General features: G+C 38.2%; 2 protein-coding genes across 7 annotated transcripts in view; one reads left to right on the top strand and one right to left on the bottom strand.

Annotated features, from left to right (window-relative positions):
* The first annotated feature begins 1911 nt into the window (after positions 1-1911).
* On the top strand, positions 1912-18976 carry NUDT13 (nudix hydrolase 13). Of its 5 annotated transcripts, XM_049108784.1 has the most exons (10): positions 1992-2050; positions 7984-8075; positions 9174-9316; positions 10954-11093; positions 12551-12685; positions 13688-13794; positions 15561-15686; positions 15844-15955; positions 16629-16783; positions 17881-18976. In XM_049108784.1, exons 6-10 carry the CDS (start codon positions 13708-13710, stop codon positions 18073-18075), a joined length of 675 nt encoding a protein of 224 aa, XP_048964741.1. In that variant the 5' UTR covers positions 1992-2050; positions 7984-8075; positions 9174-9316; positions 10954-11093; positions 12551-12685; positions 13688-13707; the 3' UTR covers positions 18076-18976. The 5 variants fall into 5 exon arrangements, with proteins under 5 accessions (XP_025290825.1, XP_025290826.1, XP_048964741.1 ...); XM_025435040.3 differs by lacking the exon at positions 9174-9316 and having other exon boundaries at positions 1912-2050; positions 15811-15955; XM_025435041.3 differs by lacking the exon at positions 9174-9316 and having other exon boundaries at positions 1912-2050.
* The window catches only part of ECD (ecdysoneless cell cycle regulator), a 32917-nt gene continuing 28093 nt past the window's right edge, over positions 15618-20441 (bottom strand). Inside the window, exon 15 of one of the 2 annotated variants that reach the window (XM_025435032.3) lies at positions 15618-15757. In XM_025435032.3, coding sequence (XP_025290817.1) covers positions 15699-15757 — 59 coding nt within the window. In that variant the 3' untranslated portion in view covers positions 15618-15698. Of the gene's footprint in view, positions 15758-16976 lie in introns of those variants that run through there. The other variant, XM_025435031.3, reaches the window with a different exon arrangement.

Raw genomic sequence — 20441 nt, forward strand, 5'->3', positions numbered from 1 at the left:
TTATAAGGGCATTAAACTCATTCATGAGAGCTCTACCCTTATGATCTAATCACTTTCCAAAGGCCTCACCTCCTAATAGTATCACATTGGGTATTATTATTTCAGTGTATGAATTTTGAGGGAACACAAACATTCAGATCATAGCATTATTTGTATTATATTGCACCTAACACTTAATTGCTCAAAAATATAGTTATTTTGATTTTTTAAGAAATCATTAGAGCCCTAACTTTCTCTAAGCATGTTTCCCCATCTCTTTGGAATTTATTGACTTTATAATCTTGTATCCCTCAGAATATTCTGTGCTTCCTTAAGGAAAATTAATCAATCTGATAAAATGCTTGGGTTCATGTGTTAATGGAAAGGTCCAAAAGAAATGGCTGGTCAACAATCAGAATTACTGTTCTTCCTACCCATGTAACCAAGTTACATATTAACAATGATATTCAGGATTTAACAACCCATATTCCCTACAGTCTAACCACCACACTCCAGTAGTAATTCCTTTAAAATGTAAGTCAAATTGTCTCACTCTCCTGTTCAAATCCTTCTATAACATCTCATCCCTCTCAGAGTAAAAATCAAAAGCATTACATTGGTTCTATAAGAATTGTAAGACTTGTGAAGCCCTATGTGATCTGATACTTGGCTACACTTTGACCTCATTTCTAATCATCATGCTTTGTCTTAGGCTTTCCTCAGACCTGCCAGTTACACATCCTCCCCAGGACCTACGCATCTGCTAATTCTTTCTGTCTACAAATCTCTTCTCATAGATTTCCGCTTGGCTTCTTTCCTCAACTCCTTCAGTGTTTTTATTCAATTATCACCTTTACAAACAAACCTTTTATATGGCCATCCTATATAAAATAGCAAAATCCTCTCTCCTCTTATCTTGCTTCATTTTCTCCTCAACACTTATAAACAGACACATTGTATATTTACTTGTTTCTTCCTTTAGCATGTAAGTTGCATGAAGACAAATTTTCATGTTTTTCCTCCTGCTATATCTGGTGCTTATTAACTGTTCCATTAAATACATGTTGAATCGGGGTACCTGGGTGGCTCAGCTGGTTAAATTCTGCCTTTGGCTCAGGTCATGATCTCATCCTTCCCTGCTCAGCGGGAAGCCTGCTTCCCTCTCTGCCTCTGCCTGCTGATTCCCCTTGCTTGTGCTCTCTCTCTGCCAAATAAATGAATAAAATCTTTAATACATATATACATACATACATGTTGAATGAAAGGCCTTAAAAAATGTCTTTTCCTATAAGTAAACAACTTTAATAGTAAGAAAAGAGCAGAACCAAAGTAGTTTTGCTGAGACTGCTTCCAGTCATGGAATCCTGCCCTGGTTGACCAAGTGACACATTCTAACACACATTTAGACACAGCCAGGTCCTTTTAAATGGTCAGAATTTCATGAAATGTTAGAGCTAATTCTAAAGTGGGCAGTCAGAGACAGAGATACAGAAAGGATGAAAGTTATCTAAATTCCTGCCCCTTTCCTCCCCTGCAAAATATGCCTTTTGTATACTGGGTTGGGTTTAATGACTATATTTTTGTTATTCGAAAGTGAATCTACAGCTACTCCAAAGACAGGGTCTGTAGATTTCCTGGTAATGGATTTAGAAGATCTTAAATCATGCTTTTGACAATTATGGTTAACTTTGCAGTTGGAGTGGAGAGCCACGTGCCTCTGGATTAAACTACAATTCCCAGAGTGCATCTCTAGGTGGATTCTGGGAAGTGTGGCAAAAACATGCTTATAACCGTGATTAAGTTTGTAGGACTACCAATAAAAAATAAATTTATTAAAAAAAAAATGAAAACAAAAGAGAAAAGAAAAAAAAACTTTGTAGGACTAAACAGCTAGCATGAAAACAGAACTACATTTCCCAGAGTGCACCTCTAGGAGATTCTGGGAAGTGTGGCGGAGGCAGGATCGGTCCCTCTGGGGGAAAGCCCTACTTCCCAGGAACATTAGGAGTTCCCTGGTGTCTGCAGATAATCTTGAGGCCTAGGAAGTCGCCCTCCCCCAACAGAATTCAGAGTGAGTACAGCGGAACAGAAAACTGTTGAGCTTCTAAGCGCAGGAGGGATTTTATGGGAAGGCATAATCAAAACTTGAAAAAAAAAAAAAGCATTTTGTGATGTTAGCTTAGTCTCCTCCTTCTTGGAGAAACTAAGGAATGAACACGGTTTTGCATCATAACTCAGGAACTATCTCTTTAACTAAAGCTAATATTTTTCTGGTACTTTCTTGGACAGTCGTTTAAATATGGAATTTGCTGACTTTGCAGTGTGCCTGCATTATTTTTGAATTAAGGGAGGAAACATTTTTTTTTTTTTAAGAAAGGAAACCATAAAGCTGCTTAGTAAGATCTTGAAATCTGGATCCCAGTGGCGCCTCAGTTTTGTGTATTTCCCCATTCCACTGAGTCCACAGTAATGAATAGACAGACTGAAGAGCTCTCTCAAACACTACCAAACTTCTCGGAAGAAGTAACCACAGAGATTGGAGTGGGCCTTTGCTTCATGCGGTCGTATTTTCTAAAGTAATTGTTCTTCTGTTAAGACGAACAGGATGAGAAATGTGGGAATTATTTAGTACAGGGCCTTGAGAGAAATGGTTAATCTTAACAGCCTTGCCTCCTCATGGAATAGTTTTTGGTAACAATAATATTATTTTTCATCTCTATCAGTCTTTGTATCAGACATAAATTATAAATGAATGTTGAAAAGTGCTTTCCCATGTATGTCTCATCAAAACATGAGTTTTGGAGCCAGATAGCCCTGGGTTTGAAACTGCTGCTTTCTAAATTATGATTTCAGGTTAGTTAAAGCTTTATCTTCCTCACTTGTAAAATGGGATAAATTCATTCATTCTCATTGATAGTGTTTTACAATGTGATAGACACAGTGCTAGGGGCTATAGATAGGGAAGACACAATTCCAACATTTAAGGATTTTACAGATCTGAGAATTAAGTATGTGAAAACCTGACATGGTTATAATATACTTTAGATCCATTTTCTCTCCTTCCTTCCTTCCCCTGTGAGAAGTGAGACAGAAACCAAGCTTCCAAAAGTTAGGTGACAGCTCCAGATCACAAATTCAGTCAGTGACAGAGCCCAGAATAAAATTGAGTCTCTTTAATTGCTTGCTTCCCTGTCCCTTCCTTGGTTTGGAGATACACACAGACCCTATAAACAAAACAGGCCTGAGCTCGTCATCTAACATAAGAATAACGGTGCTAGTATTTTCTTCCAAGACTTATTTTGTGAATAGTGAACTTTTATCCCCAGCATGCTCTCAGGAATAAAATACAATAATAGCTGCCAATTTAAACAAAAACAATGATTCTGTTGGAAATGTGGCATTTGAGCAGCTGGATTTGAATATCATGGCAGGTTTACCAGTTGTTTTCCAGCATGTTTGCTAAAGGTGAAACCTTAAGCCAATACACTTTGAATAAAACATCGCACTGAAGACCCTTAAGAGAGTAAAAAATCACAAACCAGTTAGAAAAAAGTAACACATTTTCTCTGCATTAGATTCCTAAATAGCATGGAGTTATAAGAAATTATATTTTCATTCTAAAGTAATTTCACATATTTTCATTGTTAAAAGAGCCTTTCTTTTTTTTTTTTTTTTTTTGTACTGAGGTTCCTTCTGAATGGCTGCTTCACAAAGAAAAGCAATACAAGGCAGCCCAGGTGGCTTAGCGGTTTAGCGCCGCCTTCAGCCCAGGGCCTGATCCTGGAGACCTCGGATTGAGTCCCACGTTGGGCTCCCTGTGTGGAGTCCGCTGGTGTCTCTGTCTCTCTCTCTGTCTCATGAATAAATAGATAAAGTTTAAAAAAAGAAAAGAAAAGAAATACATATAACAGTTGGTTCCTATAATGTGTTTCTGTGATATTTTGGAAAATACAATAAATGTCCTATAAGATTCTAAAATCTAGAGTGGCCAAAACCACAGTAAATAAATGAGCACAGGACATCAAACAGTTTGCAAAAGGGGAACTAGATCTATTAAATCTCAAAACACTTTCAATCTCTATAGTTATCAAAGAAATATAAAATGAAAGTTCTTGAAAGTTTGGCAATGTGTAGAAGACCCATATGATTTTAAACTGAATTTTGTCCCAGTAATTCTACTTTGGGAAATTTAAAGAAGTAACCTGAAAATATCAGCACACAGGTATTTAGTGGTATTTTATTTCTGATAATTTAAAATAATTATAGCCAATGTCTAAAATACATTGAGAATGTTTAGAAAAATAAGGATGTCTACCTTAATGTAGTATTTTGCAGCTTAAAAAATTATATAGCTTGTACAAAAACATAGAAAACTGCTTGTGATGTGTTTCATGAAAACAAGTTGACAAAAATATGTCCTCTGATTACAAATATGTAGAATTTGTATGTCTAAAAAGATTAGGAAACACATATGAAATTATGTTATGTTTATGTGGCCACATTATGGATGCCCTCACAATTCTCTTTTTTAGAGATCCTGTAATGTAATTCTCTTAATTTTATAATTTAAACGACCTATTTAAAAGAGAAAAATACAGTTACAGCTGATTTTTAAGGAAATCATTTTCTCTTCTTTGACTTTTCAGTAATCTCTATACTGTTTTTATATAAGATGTATAATAAAAATATACAAGGGACCATTCAAAAAAGGAATTAGACCTAATCTTTATCTACTAGTTTTATGACTGTACCAACGAAGATAAAATTCTCAGTTAAAATAAGCCCGGTTTTCTCCTGATTGTTAATATTTTTTCAAAGCTGCATTAAGAGCTTGACTATAGTTTTTACAAGCTCTATGACCACCATCCCATGAATTAGCAGACCACCATAATCTACAACTGGCTAAGGTTAATTTAGTAACAGAAACTAGGCAAAACAGCCGGCAGTCAGTCAAGTACAGTGGGCCACACAGATTAGTTGGTAAAGCTGCAACCAAACAGCTCCTGGCTCTCAGGATTCAAGGAATTCACCAAAGAAATTTCTTTGGTCTCCCAGGCAATTTGGCGAGGTGCTCCTGAGAACAATGGCTTCCAATTAGCCTCATTATGCAGTTAGTCTCAGGAAGACTATTTTTAATATACTTATTTTATTGTAAAAGGAGTACATACATATGGTTAGAATTTTTTTTAAATACAGAAATGTGCAAAGTAAAAATTATAAGTACCCTTTTCAACTCCTCTCTCCATCCCACTTTTCCAAATTAGCCACCTGTTAACGATTTGGTATGTGTACTTCTAGTTACTTTAAAAAAAGAAATAAATACATATATAATTTATGTTTACTGATATGTATGTGCCCTTTTCCTTCTGTCTTTTTTTAGAGAGGGAGAGAAGTGGGGGCGAGCAGGGACAGAAGGAGAGGGAAAGCGAGAATCTTAAGCAGGCTCCATGCCAAGACCAACCAATATGGGGCTCAATCCTACAACCCTGAGATCATGACTGAGCGGAAATCAACAGTCAGATGCCTAACTCACTAAGCTACTCAGGTTCCCCCATGTCCTTTCCTCTATAAATTAATTAGATCATGGTAAACCAAATATTACTTGCTTTTCTTACTTAATCATATATTGTGAATGTTTTTCCCTGTTACTATATATGAATGTTTCCATTGTTATCTTCATTTATTTATTTAAAGATTTGGTTTATTTGAGAGAGAGAGAGTGGGAGGGAGAGGGTAAGGGAGAGAGAGACTACCAAACAGACTCCTTGCTGAGTGTAGACCCTGACGCAGGGCTTTATCCCAGGATCCTGAAACCATAACCAGAGCCAAAACCAAGAGTCTGATACTTAACCAACTGAGCCACCTAGGAGCCCCTTTTTATTTATTTTTAAGAGCTGTATTTTATTCCCCTTTAACATACTTTTCAGTTAAGATTCCTATACATATCCTTTCCCTCTCGGGATAAAATCCTAGAAGTGGAATTGCTAGGTGAAAGGGATGTTTGTTTAACATTTTGATAGATATTCCCAAATTGCTCCCACCCCAAATATTGCACCAACTTATATTCTCAGAGTTTGTACCTGAGACATATACATATGACATATCCATATATGAGAAATGTAAACACATTTCTTCCAGTGTATCAACAAGTCTTTGGGTTATTAAAGTAGGAATTACGCTTTTAATATTCTCCTAGAATGCTTTATAACCCACATATCACATGTTGTCTTCTGGGAAAGCTAGTTTTGTTTTTTCTCTCCTGCTAGAGTCCCTTGACAGGTTTTTCATCTAGTACATTTTTGTGTTTTCTTAAAGGACCTTGCATAAAGTCAGTTTTCAACAAGCACTTTTTGTTGAATGTCATTTACTAAATATATTTTACCCTTGGCTAGGACATAGATTATAGCCAAAACTATCCAAGGATTAGTCATCAGTGATTCATAATTATGCAACCAAGAAGTAAGCCTAAACTAGAGATGTTCTTCAGTAATTTGTTCAGTGTCAAAGCTTGCTTCCCTTGGGCACAGTTAAAAGGGTGGTTGGTTAATTAACTGTACTGATTTTCTCGTTTCAGTGGAACTTCTTGACTTTTATTGCCAATGTGAAATGTACTTTTCATGGGGAATAAAATACTTACTGGTATACAATTTAAAAGGAATCATCTTCTGTAGAATGAATTTGTAATACAGAGAATTGTTTTTCTCTCACAATGAGATACACAAAATAGAAAATACCTTAGATTCATGTAGATTTGCATAGCTGCCTTTTGAGATGTTGTCCAAAAGGCCATGATTTTTATATTTTTCTTATCTATAGGATTCCTTTTACTTCATTCTCAGAGGACTCTAGTTTTCAAATATTCTAAGAAACTTAGCCCCATTATTCTGGAGACACTCCTGGTCTTACCTGGTCTATTTGAGTCATGCTAGCCGCTGTAACAAACTTCAAAAGTTTAGTTGCTTATGTTTATTTCTTACTCATAAATATTCCAAAGCAGGGGTGGGGGTGTCTTTAGTTGGCAGGTGGCATTTTTTTTAAGATTTTATTTATGAAAAAAAAAAAAGATTTTATTTATGTACTCATGAGAAACAGAGAGAAGCAGAGACATAAGCAGAGGAAGAAGCAGGCCCCCTGAAGGGAGCCTCATGCAGGACTCGATCCCAGGAACCCGGGATCATGACCTGAGCCAAAGGCAGATGCTCAATCCCTGAGCTAACCACGTGCCCTGGCAGGTGGCTTTTCTCTAGGTTGTGATTCAAGGATCCAGGCTTCTCCATTTCAATGACTCTGCTATTTCAGAGTCTTCCAAGCAGAAGGAGGAAAGAGAATGGAGAAGGCATATGTACTTTTTTTTTTTTTTAAGATTTTATTTATTTATTCATGAGAGACACAGAGTGAGAGGCAGAGAGACAGGCAGAAGGAGAAGCAGTCTCCATGCAAGGAGCCTGATGTGGGACTTGATCCCCTCACCCCAAGATCAGGACCTGAGATGAAACCAAGAATTGGACATTCAATTGACTGAGCCACCCAAGCGCCCCTTAGGTATACCTACTTCTTAGCTGATTCAGCCTAGGAGAGATACATCACTTCCACTCACATTCCATTGTTAAGACCTACCTTTGGCCCTGCTTAGATATAAGAGAGAAATGTAGACTGTGGCTTAGCAGCTATCTTTTTTTTTTTTTTTAGCAGCTACCTTCTAGCAACAATCCTCCAATATGGAAGAAGGAACATATATTTTTTGTAGATAGTGGATTCTCACAATAACCTGTTAGGTAGGCAGAACAAGTTTCAATTTTGAGGTACTGAAAAGTTGAACTCCCATAGCTAATTAGCGATATAAATGCAATTTAGAAGCCAGATCATCTGACTCCTATTCAGTTTCTCTTTCCTTAATATTAAAAAGTAATCCTATTCTGGTTTAAAGTATAACTCTCTTGGTGATTCATTACTTTAAATTGCATACTATGACTTTTTCTTTTTTTAACTCCTCTTTTCTCTAAGGACCTGACAATGTCCCTGTATTGTGGAATTGCTTGCAGGAAAAAATCTTTTTGGTGTTATAGGCTGCTGTCAACTTATGTCACTAAGACCCGGTGAGTTGTGACCAACCTGAGCTCTGATTATTCTCTTTGGCCCACCAAATTATAAAATACAGATATCTCAAAATCCTATTTTGAGGATTAAGGATGCATGATTAAGATATACATATAAGGATATTCACTGCAAATTATTTATAATTGAAAAAATTCTAAATTAACTAAAATTCAAATATACCTAAAATATCTAACATACTTAAATATTAAGTTCTATTAAGATAATAACTTTGTGTTTCCCATGGTGGTACGCCTTGTGCACAAAACAATACCTGGTGCATGGTAGGCATCGGAGGCTTGTTGAATGGATGAATCAACAGTAAGGGAGAGATTAATTAAATGATGGCACACCTTTATGATGGAATTAAAAACTCTACTGAATAATAATAGTTCATGAAGTTTCCTGAAAATAAGGTAGATAATTCTAATTCTCTCACCCCTCACCCCCTAAGGAACTAAACTACTAGTTAAAGGTAGACCAGAAAAAAACCCAAAACCTACAGCACTACAGGAAGATGGTAAAGGACTTCTTTTTTTTTTTTTTTTTTTTTTTTTTGGTAAAGGACTTCTTTGTCATAGCCTGGGCAAATTTGAAATCTGTGAATTTGAAATCACAAGACTGTTCCCATAGTTTGGGGTTTAAATTTGTACCATCTGTGTTATGGTCCCCAAACCCCAACCCAGGAAAATAATGTAAGTAGTAGTTGTAGACTTATAAGACCCCTGGGCACTATGCAGAAGCAAATGTAAAACTCCTCTGAAGAGATATACCCATAACCAGGGCTTTGTACATGAAAAGCTCTGCCAAACATGAGTGCCTAGTCCAAAATTTAAAGGCACATAAGCAAAAATAAAAAATAAAAAAAAAATAAAGGCACATAAGCATACAGTGTTACATGGACAAGAGTGAGAAAAGAAAATTGCTGTACTTAGAGTAGATATTGTTGGGAATTTAGGTTATTTGTAGTTCTCAGGCTGAGACTCTAAGAACAATAATTGAATTATGGAACAATTATTGAGAAGTCTAAAAATGGCTATATTAAAGTGGTTTTAAAATGAATAAAAAATCATTTAGAATTAAATCATTCAATCATTTAGAATGAAATTCTATCAATAAAGAAGATGGTGTGAAAAGAATGTTAAAGAAAAAAGGCATGATTCTGAATATACCTACATATGTACAGATAAACAATAAATAGTTTGGAGAATTCCCAGGTGTGAACAGTGATCATCTCTGAATGGTGAGATTCTTGATGATTTCCCTTTTTTGAACAAATTACTAACTGTATTTCCTGATTTTTATGGGATGACTTTTTATTTTTTTAAATAGGAAAACAACAGCTTCAGTCTGATAATCTTAGAGTTGTTTCCCTGCTATTATGACTAAAGGGGGAAATGAATTTTTAAAATTAGTGTTCCTGATCAAGAAGGTAAGGAGCTTTTGGGATCTCGGTTCCAGTTCCAATGAGGCCCCAGGCTTAAGACCTTAACCTGGGTGTTTTTGTAGCTGTTTTGCTTTTTAGGGTCATTAGGGCAAAGCACAGGTTGTACCACTCTTACTGTTCTTTTAGGAAGGCAGCAGTGTTTGTTCTATTGTTTATATTTGGTAACTTCTGAGTGGCACAGGTCCCTCCTTTGACATGCATTAAGTCTTTGCCCCAGGAAGCTGCAGTCACTTATAATGAGTTTAAAAATACCCTGAGTATTAAAATCTCAAGTTTCTTTGGTCTTGTGTTTATAAAGAGCTCATTGTGACCCCTTTTATCATACAGTCAAAAATAGGTTCCTAAAGATGCCACTGGGGCACATTTATCATTTAGCTTTGTAGTTTCATGTTGAGCTAACTCTGTTGGTATTACAAAAGCTCCCAGATCCTACAGAAAATATCTTTAAACTGTGATGGCTACATAAGTGACAAAATCTGCCATAAATCTGAGTCTGTTTAGGGCTTTTAATAGGCAAAAATGGTTATCCCTAAGGCTCCAGAAGGAGAATCTACATTCAGTACCCCCTGAATCACATGGACCCTGACCTGGTTTCCAAGGCTCTTGAAATTAATCTTAATGAAGGTGCTTGAAAAGCCTAGAACTGGATCCAATGCTATTTCTCTTAGATAAACTAATGATAGGATGTTGTGTTTTCCACATTTGTATTTTGGCTATTGAAGATATTATACTTATTAAATAAGTGTGGTCAAGTATAGGCTTTATTTCCCATCAGCAGTCTCTTCGGTAGAGATAATGAGCTAAGGGTGTCCATGTGGGGACTAGTGTTGGAGGCAGGAATGTATTAAGGTAAAATCTGCTCTTTATCATCCCTACATTGAATGATAGTGTTACTTAAGGTATAGTGTTTGCTCTTTATCTGCAATAATAAAGTCTGCTCCCATTTCTAGGGATTTTGTGGTTGATGTTTTATCACTGTACTTGTTTTCCTTTCACCCCACTGCATGTAAATTCTTGCCTCACAGCATAATATTGGCAAAGTACCTTGAGGTTCAATTCAGTAAATATTTATTACCCTTGAAGTTCAATTCAATAACTATTTATTGAATTGAGCCATTCAGTATGCTAATTACTGGAGATACAGAACTAAGGCTGACCTTGCCCTTAAGGAGATCATAGTTTTTTGGGGGGAAACAGACAAATTAACAAATAGTATTGTTAATTTAGTATTAACAAGTGCAGCCACAGAGGTATGGGCCAGATGTACAGTAAGTAGCACAAAGGAAGGAACTAAAATCCTTTTTAGAGCCACTTAGGATATAAGTGAAATAACTGTGATAGGAGAGGGATGCAAGGACAGAATTCTGAAAGATGAATGCTGTACAAGTAATTAAGTGTGGTTTTGTAATGCTTTGATTATTTCCAAAATACAGGTATTTATTTGAACTGAAAGAAGATGATGATGCATGTAAAACAGCCCAGCAGACAGGAGCATTTTACCTCTTTCATAGTCTGGCTCCTTTGCTTCAGAAATCAGAACAACGGTACCAGGCCCCCCAGTATAGCCTACTAGGTAAGCCCAAAGAGGACCAGTAGAGTAGACCAGGCTGTGGCAATTAAGCAGAATTTCATCTATATCAGATCCCTGAGAAGAATCCTTCAACTTTAGAGTCCAGATTTTTCAAACTCTTTCTACTGATTATTGAGTGTATAAACCTGAGCTGCCCAAATATTATTTGGTGATAAACTAGGGGTCATTGAAACTGCTGTCCAAATTGGAACCCACCTCTTGTTTTGTAAATATTTATTGGAACACAGCCATGCTCATTCATTTTCATACTGTCTGTGGCTGTATTTGCCCTACAGTGGCAGAGTGGAGTAGTTGAGACCGAGAACACATGACTTATAAAGCCAAACCCTGCTTAAACCAGTGATTTCCAAGCCTCCATGGAATTGCATACTGTTCTAATGTCTAGGATTTGCATCATGGCTTCATTTCTTCTAGAAGAGTCAAAATTAAAAGTGAATTAAAATTAATTTGTTTTGAGAACTCTTTTAGGGTATATAACTAGAGATATATAAGCCACTGGGATTTGGCATTCAAAGTACCAACTTTCAGTTGTATATGATGTCACTATACACTGAGTTACTTCTAAATACAAAGCCAGTGAATTTCTTTCTTTCTTTCTTTCTTTTTTTTTTCAATGAATTTCTTCCATGGGTCAGATGTTGAGTATTTGAATAGGTAGTTCCTAGCAGTGCAGAAGAATATAAGGATGCCATCAGAAGGCAATGCTATGTTGCATTGTAAACAAATATAAGTCCTTCATGCACAGGAGGACAGATTTTCTCCATGTACAGCACATGTCTTATACAGACCTGGGATCTTGGATGAATAGTCTACCCTAGCCCACACACTCAGCATAATCTGGAGACTAAATTATATGTAACTGATTTGGTTTCTAGCATTTTAAGCATGATACTTTTATTCAGTGCCATACTACATTAACTATCATGTATCTTTTGAACTAGGGGATATGCTCCTTTCATGATACAATCATAGAATACAATGTTACACAGCTAGAGTTCCTTCTTTAGTCTAAACCCTTCAGGTTGTTATTGGGAAGATGGAGGTCTAGAGAGGTTAAATTATTAGACCAAGATTACATGGCTAATTAGCTGCAGGGCAGCAGCTAGAAGCAGGTATACCTACTGCAAGCTGAAGTAGATGATTTCCTAGAAGGTTAATATGGTTGCTCGTGACTTACTTACTTACTTATTTATTTATTTAGAAGATTTTATTTATTTATTCATAGAGTCAGAGAGAGAGAGAGAGAGGCAGAGACACAGGCAGAGGGAGAAACAGGCATCATACAGAGAGCCCGATGTGGGTGGGACTCCATCCAGGGTCTCCAGGATCACACCCTGGGCTGTAGGCGGCGCTAAACTGCTGCGCTACCGGGGCTGCCTGGTTGCTCGTGATTTAATGAAAGCCTTTGTTTTCTTCCCTTCTCCTTTTCTGTTTCTTAGAGTTGGAAAGGCTCCTGGCTAAGTTTGGACAGGACACACAAAGAATAGAAGACTCGGTACTGATTGGATGCTCCAAACAGCATGAAGCATGGTTTGCTCTGGATCTAGGTCTAAATAGCTCCTCTTCCCTAAATGGTATAGAACATTATTCCTAATGGGAATTTCCCAGTAGTGCTCAGACTTTGGAATTCCACGCAATAGCATAATTTCAAAGAAAATTTTGAGAGTACTAAAGGTTATCAACCTTGTATTTTTTTTAAGTTAGGACATTAAGAAAAAAAAAATACTACCGTTGTGATTTACCGTCGTCATCATTTAAAAAAAATAGAGAACATTTTAATACTTTCTAAGCTAGGTGGTAGGTACTCAAATGTTCATTGTATTACTCTCTGTACCTTTATACATTTTATATTTCTTAAATATTTCATAGGAAACATTTAAAAATTCATGACATCATTCTTACCTTGGGTGAGTAAACATATTACCATGCAGTGGCTCAGGGTCCTCAGACCTGCATTTGGGAACCAATTGGGTATAGATTCATGGCTCCTAGTAGGCTTTCCTTCTCTTTCAGGTCTGGTTGTAAATGTAATGATGCTGGAATGCAATGCAGATAGGAGCTTAGAGGTCCCATTTTACCTCTTTTCCAGGGATAGTGTATGGTTAATGCAAATATTACTCTGAAGAGGATATATTTTTTAAAAGATTTATTTATTTATTCATGAGAGAGAGAGAGAGAGAGAGAGACAGGCTCTCCATAGGGAGCCCGATGCAGGACTCTCAGGACCCCAGGATCACACCCTGAGCCAAAGGCAGAGGCTCAGCGGCCCAACTACCCAGGCACCCCTCTGAAGAGGATCTTGAGAAATACTATGCTCTGATAGTTCTCAAATTTGCCTGAAAATAAGAAATTACCTAGTGCTTGTTGAAACATAAAAATTCTGGGCCTCACTCACGTGCTGTTCAGAAACTTTATGTAGAGGCTTGAGAACCTACATATTTTTTTTTTATTTTCCCTGGTTGAGTATTATTAGGTGAGTTTGGGAAAGACTGCTCTAACAGGCATACTTGAGAGGGAGGGGCCTGAAGGCAAAGTTTAGTGTTTGTTTCATCTTATCCTCTGTTCTCGTTTTCTAGCTTCCTTACAGAAAGCAGAAATGGAGATAGAACTCAAGGGCTCTTTCACTGATCTGAGGAAGGCTCTATTTCAGCTGAACACAAAGGATGCCTCCTTGCTGACCACGGTAGATTCTGACTTCTCAGTTTTGTAGGAAATTTAGTAAAGCAGTGTTTATGGGTGAATATATGGCATGCATGCACAAGGCTAGAATGACATTTGATGTCGTCTTCTGCAGATAGATCACAGTCCTTCCTACAAACCTTGGCAGGACAGTATGCTGTAGGCCGACTGCTTATTCTTCTTTCTTTTGCCCTTATTTTTGGCAGGACCATTTTCTTCTAAGGACATGCAGATCTTTTTTAAAAAGATTTTATTTATTTATTCATGAAAACACACAGAGAGAGAGGCAGAGACACAGGCAGAGGGAGAAGCAGACTCCATGCAGGGAGCCTGTTGTGGGACTTTTTTTTTTTTTTTAAGATTTTATTTATTTATTCATAGAGATGCAGGGAGAGAAAGAGAGGCAGAGACACAGGCAGAGGGAGAAACAGGCTCCACGCAGAGAAGCCCGACATGGGACTCGATCCTCGGTCTCCAGGATCATGCCCCCGGCCGCAGGCGGCACTAAACCGCTGCGCCACCGGGGCTGCCCTGTTGTGGGACTTGATCCTAGGTCCCCAGGATCACGCCCTGAGCTGAAGGCAGCGCCAAACCCCTGAGCCACCTGGGCTGCCCAGGACATGCATATCTATAGCAGTATGATCTATCAGCCTCATATTTTTAATGACATATACATATACATCATTATGTTACTCCTATGAGAAGTTACTCTGTATTGCTTTAATGACATCCTCACAGCTGTACACTTCACTTGCTAAAGTGCTTCTGGTTGTTCATTTAATTTAAAAAGACATCTCTGGGGTCCCTGAGTGGCTCAGTTAGTTAAGCATCTGTCTTCAGTTCAGGTCATGATCCGAGGGTCCTGGGGTCAAGCCTGACATTGGGCTCCCTGCTCAGTGGGGATCCCGCTTCTCCTTCTGTTCCTCCCCCTGCTTTTGCTCTTTCTGTCAAATAAATAAATAAAATCTTTAAAAATAAATAAAAAAATAAGGGCAACCTGGGTGGCTCAATGGTTGAGCATCTACCTTTGGCTCAGGTCATGATCCTGGGGTTCTGGGATCAAGTTCTGCATCAGGCTCCGCATCGGGAGCCTGCCTCTCTGCATCTCTCATGAATAAATAAAATCTAAAAAAAATTTTGAATAACTAAAAAGACATCTCTAAACATTTTTATTTGAATAAAAATTCTACATTTATTGGGGAGGCGTATGTGTTGGGGTGTTTCACTCTATTGGGAATGTCTTATTTTTAAGCTGGGTCATAAGTACATGGAGCACTCATTATAATAGTTAATATATATGTGTTTTTTTATTTTTTAAAGATTTTATTTATTTATTCATGAGAGACACAGAGAGAGGCAGAGACACAGGCAGAGGGAGAAGCAGGCTCCATGCAGGGAGCCCGACACGGGACTTGATCCCGGGACTCCAGGATCATGCCCTGGGCCAAAGGCAGGTGCTAAACCACTGAGCCACCCAGGAATCCCCTATATATATATGTATTTTAAATAATTCATAATACATTTAAATTTTTAAATAATTCATAATACATTTAAAATACGTTTCCTTTTATTCATATTTCAGATGCTAGAGGAGTATGTTCAGATAGTTTCCTTATTTTAAAGTTCAAACAGTCAATAACTGAGTAAAGTAGGTGAGCTGGAAAGGAATTAGCTTTTCTCTTTGAGTTGTTCCCAATACGAGGCCCAGCCTGATTATATCTGAGCTCCACGTCCTCTCCAAATGAAATCAGCCTACCTTTGTATTCCTAGGCTCAGGCTCTTCTCCGTTGGCATGATGCTCATCAGTTCTGTAGCAGAAGTGGGCAGCCCACCAAGAAAAATGTGGCTGGCAGCAAGCGCGTGTGCCCTTCCAGTAAGATCATCTATTATCCACAGGTAAGCACTACTTTAAAAGGACAGTGATCCAAGAAGACTGTGTGCTAGTCTGCCCAGGGAGTAGTAGAGGCCTATATAATTAAAAGGCTTCCCTTAGTTATCCACTCCTTCATCCCATTAACAGGCCCCAACTCGAATTTCCATCCCCTCTTCCCAGATGGCTCCTGTGGTGATCACTCTGGTGTCGGATGGGACCCGATGCCTGCTTGCCCGCCAGAGTTCCTTTCCCAAGGGAATGTATTCTGCCTTGGCAGGTTTTTGTGATATAGGTAAGAGGTTTAGGGCATGCACAGATGCCCAGAGGACACAAGGGCTTAACAATTGTAGGTTTTTGTTTTGTTGCTGTTGTGCTTTGAGTCTGAAGCATACAGTTCCCTATCAAGTCAAGTAAACTGCCTTCTGGCATTAGAATTTTCCAATATCAGGCAAGTTTTCAAACATACGGCATAGCTGAAAGAATTATACAGTTGACACTTACTCATTCACCACCTAGATCCTATAACAGTTTTCTTCATTTACTTTATCACGGATCTATCCATCCATCAATTCATTTTATTCTTTGATGTATAGTTTGCACACATTAGTACGCTTCTCCCTAAATATTTCAGCATGCATTGTATTAATTAGAATTCGTTATAGGTTTTTCTTTTTCCTCAGTCTAGTGGGATAAAATTTACAAAATGTAAAACATGGCATTAGAATTTTATTAAAGTTGAGGTCAGCAGTAGCCTCTTTGTCACTTATTCTGCATTCTCACTAACTAACTAAGTCAGCACTCAACTCCAGACTTGAGTCCTGTTGTTGTAGAGGCTCAGGGATTTAAGGCTTTCCCAAGAATACTTCATGAAACTTTGGAGCCAGTTTTGTGCTCCTTTCACAAATGGGCATCTATATCACCCTTCCTGCTGCAGGGCTGTCCTGAATTAATCTGAGTGCTTATAGGTGAAAGTCTGGAAGAGGCTGTCCGGAGAGAAGTTGCAGAAGAGGTGGGACTGGAGTTGGAAAGACTGAAGTACTCTGCATCCCAGCACTGGTCTTTTCCTAATAGCTCACTCATGATTGCTTGTCATGCATCTGTGAAACCAGGGCAGACAGAGGTAAGTTCTCATGCTTCCCTTATGCTGTGATATTCCCTTTGCTTCACTCAAGTTGGTCAGTAGGCACCTGTCTAGTCCATCACTGTCTATCTTGTATGAAGATGTGTAACTCATGATTTGTTCCCTTAAGGAATTTGCAATCTTGTAAAGGAAACAATCTCCAAGGAAATTCAGAGTGCCAACGCAGTTACTATTCTTCTTTGTATGTATCTCAGTCATGTGGCAATTTATTTTTCATCAGGACTTAACAGAGCAGAGTAGGCATACAATAAGTATATCAAAGTAAGTGACTGCTTTCAGGATTGGTCTTATTGCTCGAGTTTGTTAGGATTTTGGGGACTAATTATATGAAATCATAGGAACTTCTGGTTGAAAGGGATTTAGACATTGTCTTATCCAGCCTCGTCTTGCTCTTCTGTAGCATCCCTGATAGATGGCAGTGTGGTCACTACTTGCCAAAGTCTATTGTATTTTGGTTTGCATAGAATAATATCTCATCTGTCTCAGCTTCCTGTGGTTGCAGTGTGCATTACAAAGAAGATACTATGCTTTTTTTAATATTTTATTTAATTTATTTATTCATGAGAGATACAGAGAGAGAGGCAGAGACACAGGCAGAAAGAGAAGCAGGCTCCATGCAGGGACCCTGATGTGGGATTCAATCCCAGGTCTTCAGGATCTGGGCTGAAGGCAGACACCCAACCACTGAGACACCCAGGCATCCCATATGCTTTTGATAATCATTAATTATCCCTTATCCTTTAGAGAAGAGTAATTTTATGTTCTTTTTAAGTTGCAAGTTAGTCAAGAATTATTTATATATTACACCTCACTGTTAACCACTCTTTAGTATTTCAGTATTTGTGCTTCTAGGATTTTTAAAATGCACTTTTTTCTTTTACACTATTTAAAACAATATATTTAACTCTCACCTTTTAATTATCCCTCTTTTGCTTCTGCATAATAGCTAAAACTGATTATCTCTCAGCCCATAGATCCTAGGTATTGCTCAGTTCTGGGAACATTTTCTCACCTTTGGCCAAAGTATCCTAAATTTTGTAGCTCCTAGCCTTACATTCTGTTTTTATGTCTTTTAGATCCAGGTGAACCTGAAAGAACTAGAGGCAGCTGGCTGGTTCAGTCATGATGAGGTGGCCACAGCCCTGAGGAGAAATAATCCATATACTCAGCAACAGAATGGGACATTCTGGTTGCCCCCCAAGTTAGCCATTGCCCACCAACTGATTAAGGAATGGGTGGAAAAGCCATCCTGCTCTACCCTGCCAGCTTAGCTCAGATTGAGGCACCTAGATCCCTTCTCACTATCCTGGAGTGGCAAAAGAGAGATCAGTTGATAAAGAGGAGGTGACCAAAGGCCATCTCCAAGCCAACTTCATACTAAGGCAGAGTGAAAGGTGACCCTACAATGCGATGTCTCTAATAGCAGTGTTAGGGAAGTTCCTATTCATAGGCAATCAGAATGCAAACTGATAATGACGATTGTCAAAATCAGAGGTAAGTTGAAGCATTAGTTTGGATGTAGGCCCCCGTTCACTCATTTTTACTGAGGCCTCGGAAGCAAACATCTTTCAGCATGTATCCTGTTAATGCTGGGTTTATACTAACTGCCAAAATGTGCCCGGTATAATTTTAATTTTATCTTAGTATTGAAGATACATAGCAAATCTCAGCCCACTACTAAGTTACTTTTCATCCTCACAGAATTAAGGAAAATAGCACAATATAACATTATACAACTTGTGTACAGGTAATTATTTTGTACATGGTATTTAAATAAAAGTTATATTTCTTTAAGTAATCTGAAGGGATGAAGAAAGTGGGAAGTGAGAGCCAACGTCTTCCTCAGAGTACTCTGTAATAAATCAGATGCAGTGATATTCTGCTGAGGTAACTGCATCCCGGCGGGGCTTAAGATAGCTAAGTCTTTTGCTGTTACTTGCTCAGCATGTGACCCATGGAAAAGATAATCACTTTTTCTGATTTCCTAGATATAAAATGGTCACTGCCATTTGCATACCCAGTTATGTGTTGTAACTTCAGCTAAGTGAAGGTGAACCATTTTCTTGTTTTACGGGATAAACTAAATTTAGGATTACTCATCATTCATATATGTTATTCTATACCTTGTCATAGGGGAGAATTTATCTGGAGAAAATAAAATAAATTTCTACACCTTTGGTGATATGTATTTTTCTGTCTTATGAAGTGAGGAAATTGTAGAAAGTAAGAATCTGGGGCAAGGGGTAGGTGGAGAGAAAAGGAATCTATTAGTGTGATAAACATTTAAGTCCAGGTTTCAAGTGTGGAACAACTGAAGCAACGTGCAGAAGAAATATTGTTAGAGGTCTGTTTGAAAAGAGGAATGGCTGGAAACGAGTTGTATCTTCGGATGATTTTAGGCAAAGACACAAGTGCCGGTGATCCTAAGATTATTTGGATGTGTAGACACATCAAAGTGTACAGGACTAAGCAAAAGTGATTCTAGAACTAGACAAGATGAAGCACTGAATTTCCCTTTGATCCCAAAAGATCATTGTTTTTGCCATTGCTAGCAAATCATCAGTGCTTTGGGGAAATCAAAGTGCCTTCATCAGGAAATGTTGAGGGATAGTATGTGATGGGGCTTGATTGTCCTGTTAGGTTGGCAGCTTGCCCTGACCTGAACTGAACCCAGCATGTAGAAGGGAAAAGCACTCTCGAAAGAGAGGTCCTGAGATTTCTTCATATCTTGCAGTTAGAAGAAAACAGTTCAGGGTCCATGTGTATTACCATCTCCCAATCTTTTCTGTCTCTCTGTGGGTGTGTTTGTGAGCACATGTGTACACATCCCCAGTCTGAAAATACTGATAGAAAGGGGAGTGTGCAGGATTCCTGGTTGTGAGTTTCTCAAACTTAACATGGAGTAACTGTTTGCTTTTGGATTAATGTGTTGTTTTGGAAAAGAAAAGATGAGAGAGGCTAATAGAAGAGCTGCGACATTGAACTTTGTTTCCTGGCAGTGAGTGGAAGAGGGCTTCTAAGAAGAACTCCAAGGATATCTGAAAGCTATGGCAAAAGAGGACAGGACTTGGGTAATGAAAATGGCAGATAAATAAAAGGAACTTTGGTACAGGGCCTGCCTGGCTGGACAACATCTATGTGGCAATGAGTGTCAAGGTGCTAAGAATAAAAAGAGCGCACCCAGTTCAAGAAGCAGAAGAGCAAAAACAGGTAAAATATTAAATATATTTGTCACTAGTGAGTCTGGCTCAAGGTCATTTCTGGTAACGAATAAAAAAGCAACTCATTCATTTCTCATTTTTGCCTATCACTCTCCTTTCTCTTCCTTTAATCCTCAATTAAGATAAACTTAAAGTTCTAAACACATGGGACGCCTGGGTGGCTCAGCAGTTGAGTGCCTGCCTTTGGCTCAGGGCATAGCCCTGGAGTCCCAGGATCAAGTCCCACATCAGGCTCCCTGTGTGGAGCCTGCTTCTTCCTCTGCCTGTGTCTCTGCCTCTCACTCTCTGTATCTCTCATGAATAAATAAATAAATAAATCTTAAAAAAAAAGTTCTAAACACAGAGTATCTCCTCTCAGGGGCTGTCTAGGGGCTTGATTCTTCTCTCTTCTGCTGACTTCAAAACCTTGTATGTAC

Source organism: Canis lupus, chromosome 4, assembly GCF_003254725.2.
Source record: "Canis lupus dingo isolate Sandy chromosome 4, ASM325472v2, whole genome shotgun sequence".
In the NCBI taxonomy this organism is placed as follows: Eukaryota; Metazoa; Chordata; class Mammalia; order Carnivora; family Canidae; genus Canis; species Canis lupus.

Excerpts from the sequence above, each read along its gene's own strand:
- NUDT13 (XM_025435040.3), top strand. The coding sequence starts at position 7,993 with ATGTCCCTGTATTGTGGAATTGCTTGCAGGAAAAAATCTTTTTGGTGT. Across the intron at positions 11,094-12,550 it reads CCCCCAGTATAGCCTACTAG|AGTTGGAAAGGCTCCTGGCT; the intron begins GTAAGCCCAAAG and ends TCTGTTTCTTAG. Across the intron at positions 12,686-13,687 it reads TAGCTCCTCTTCCCTAAATG|CTTCCTTACAGAAAGCAGAA; the intron begins GTATAGAACATT and ends CTCGTTTTCTAG.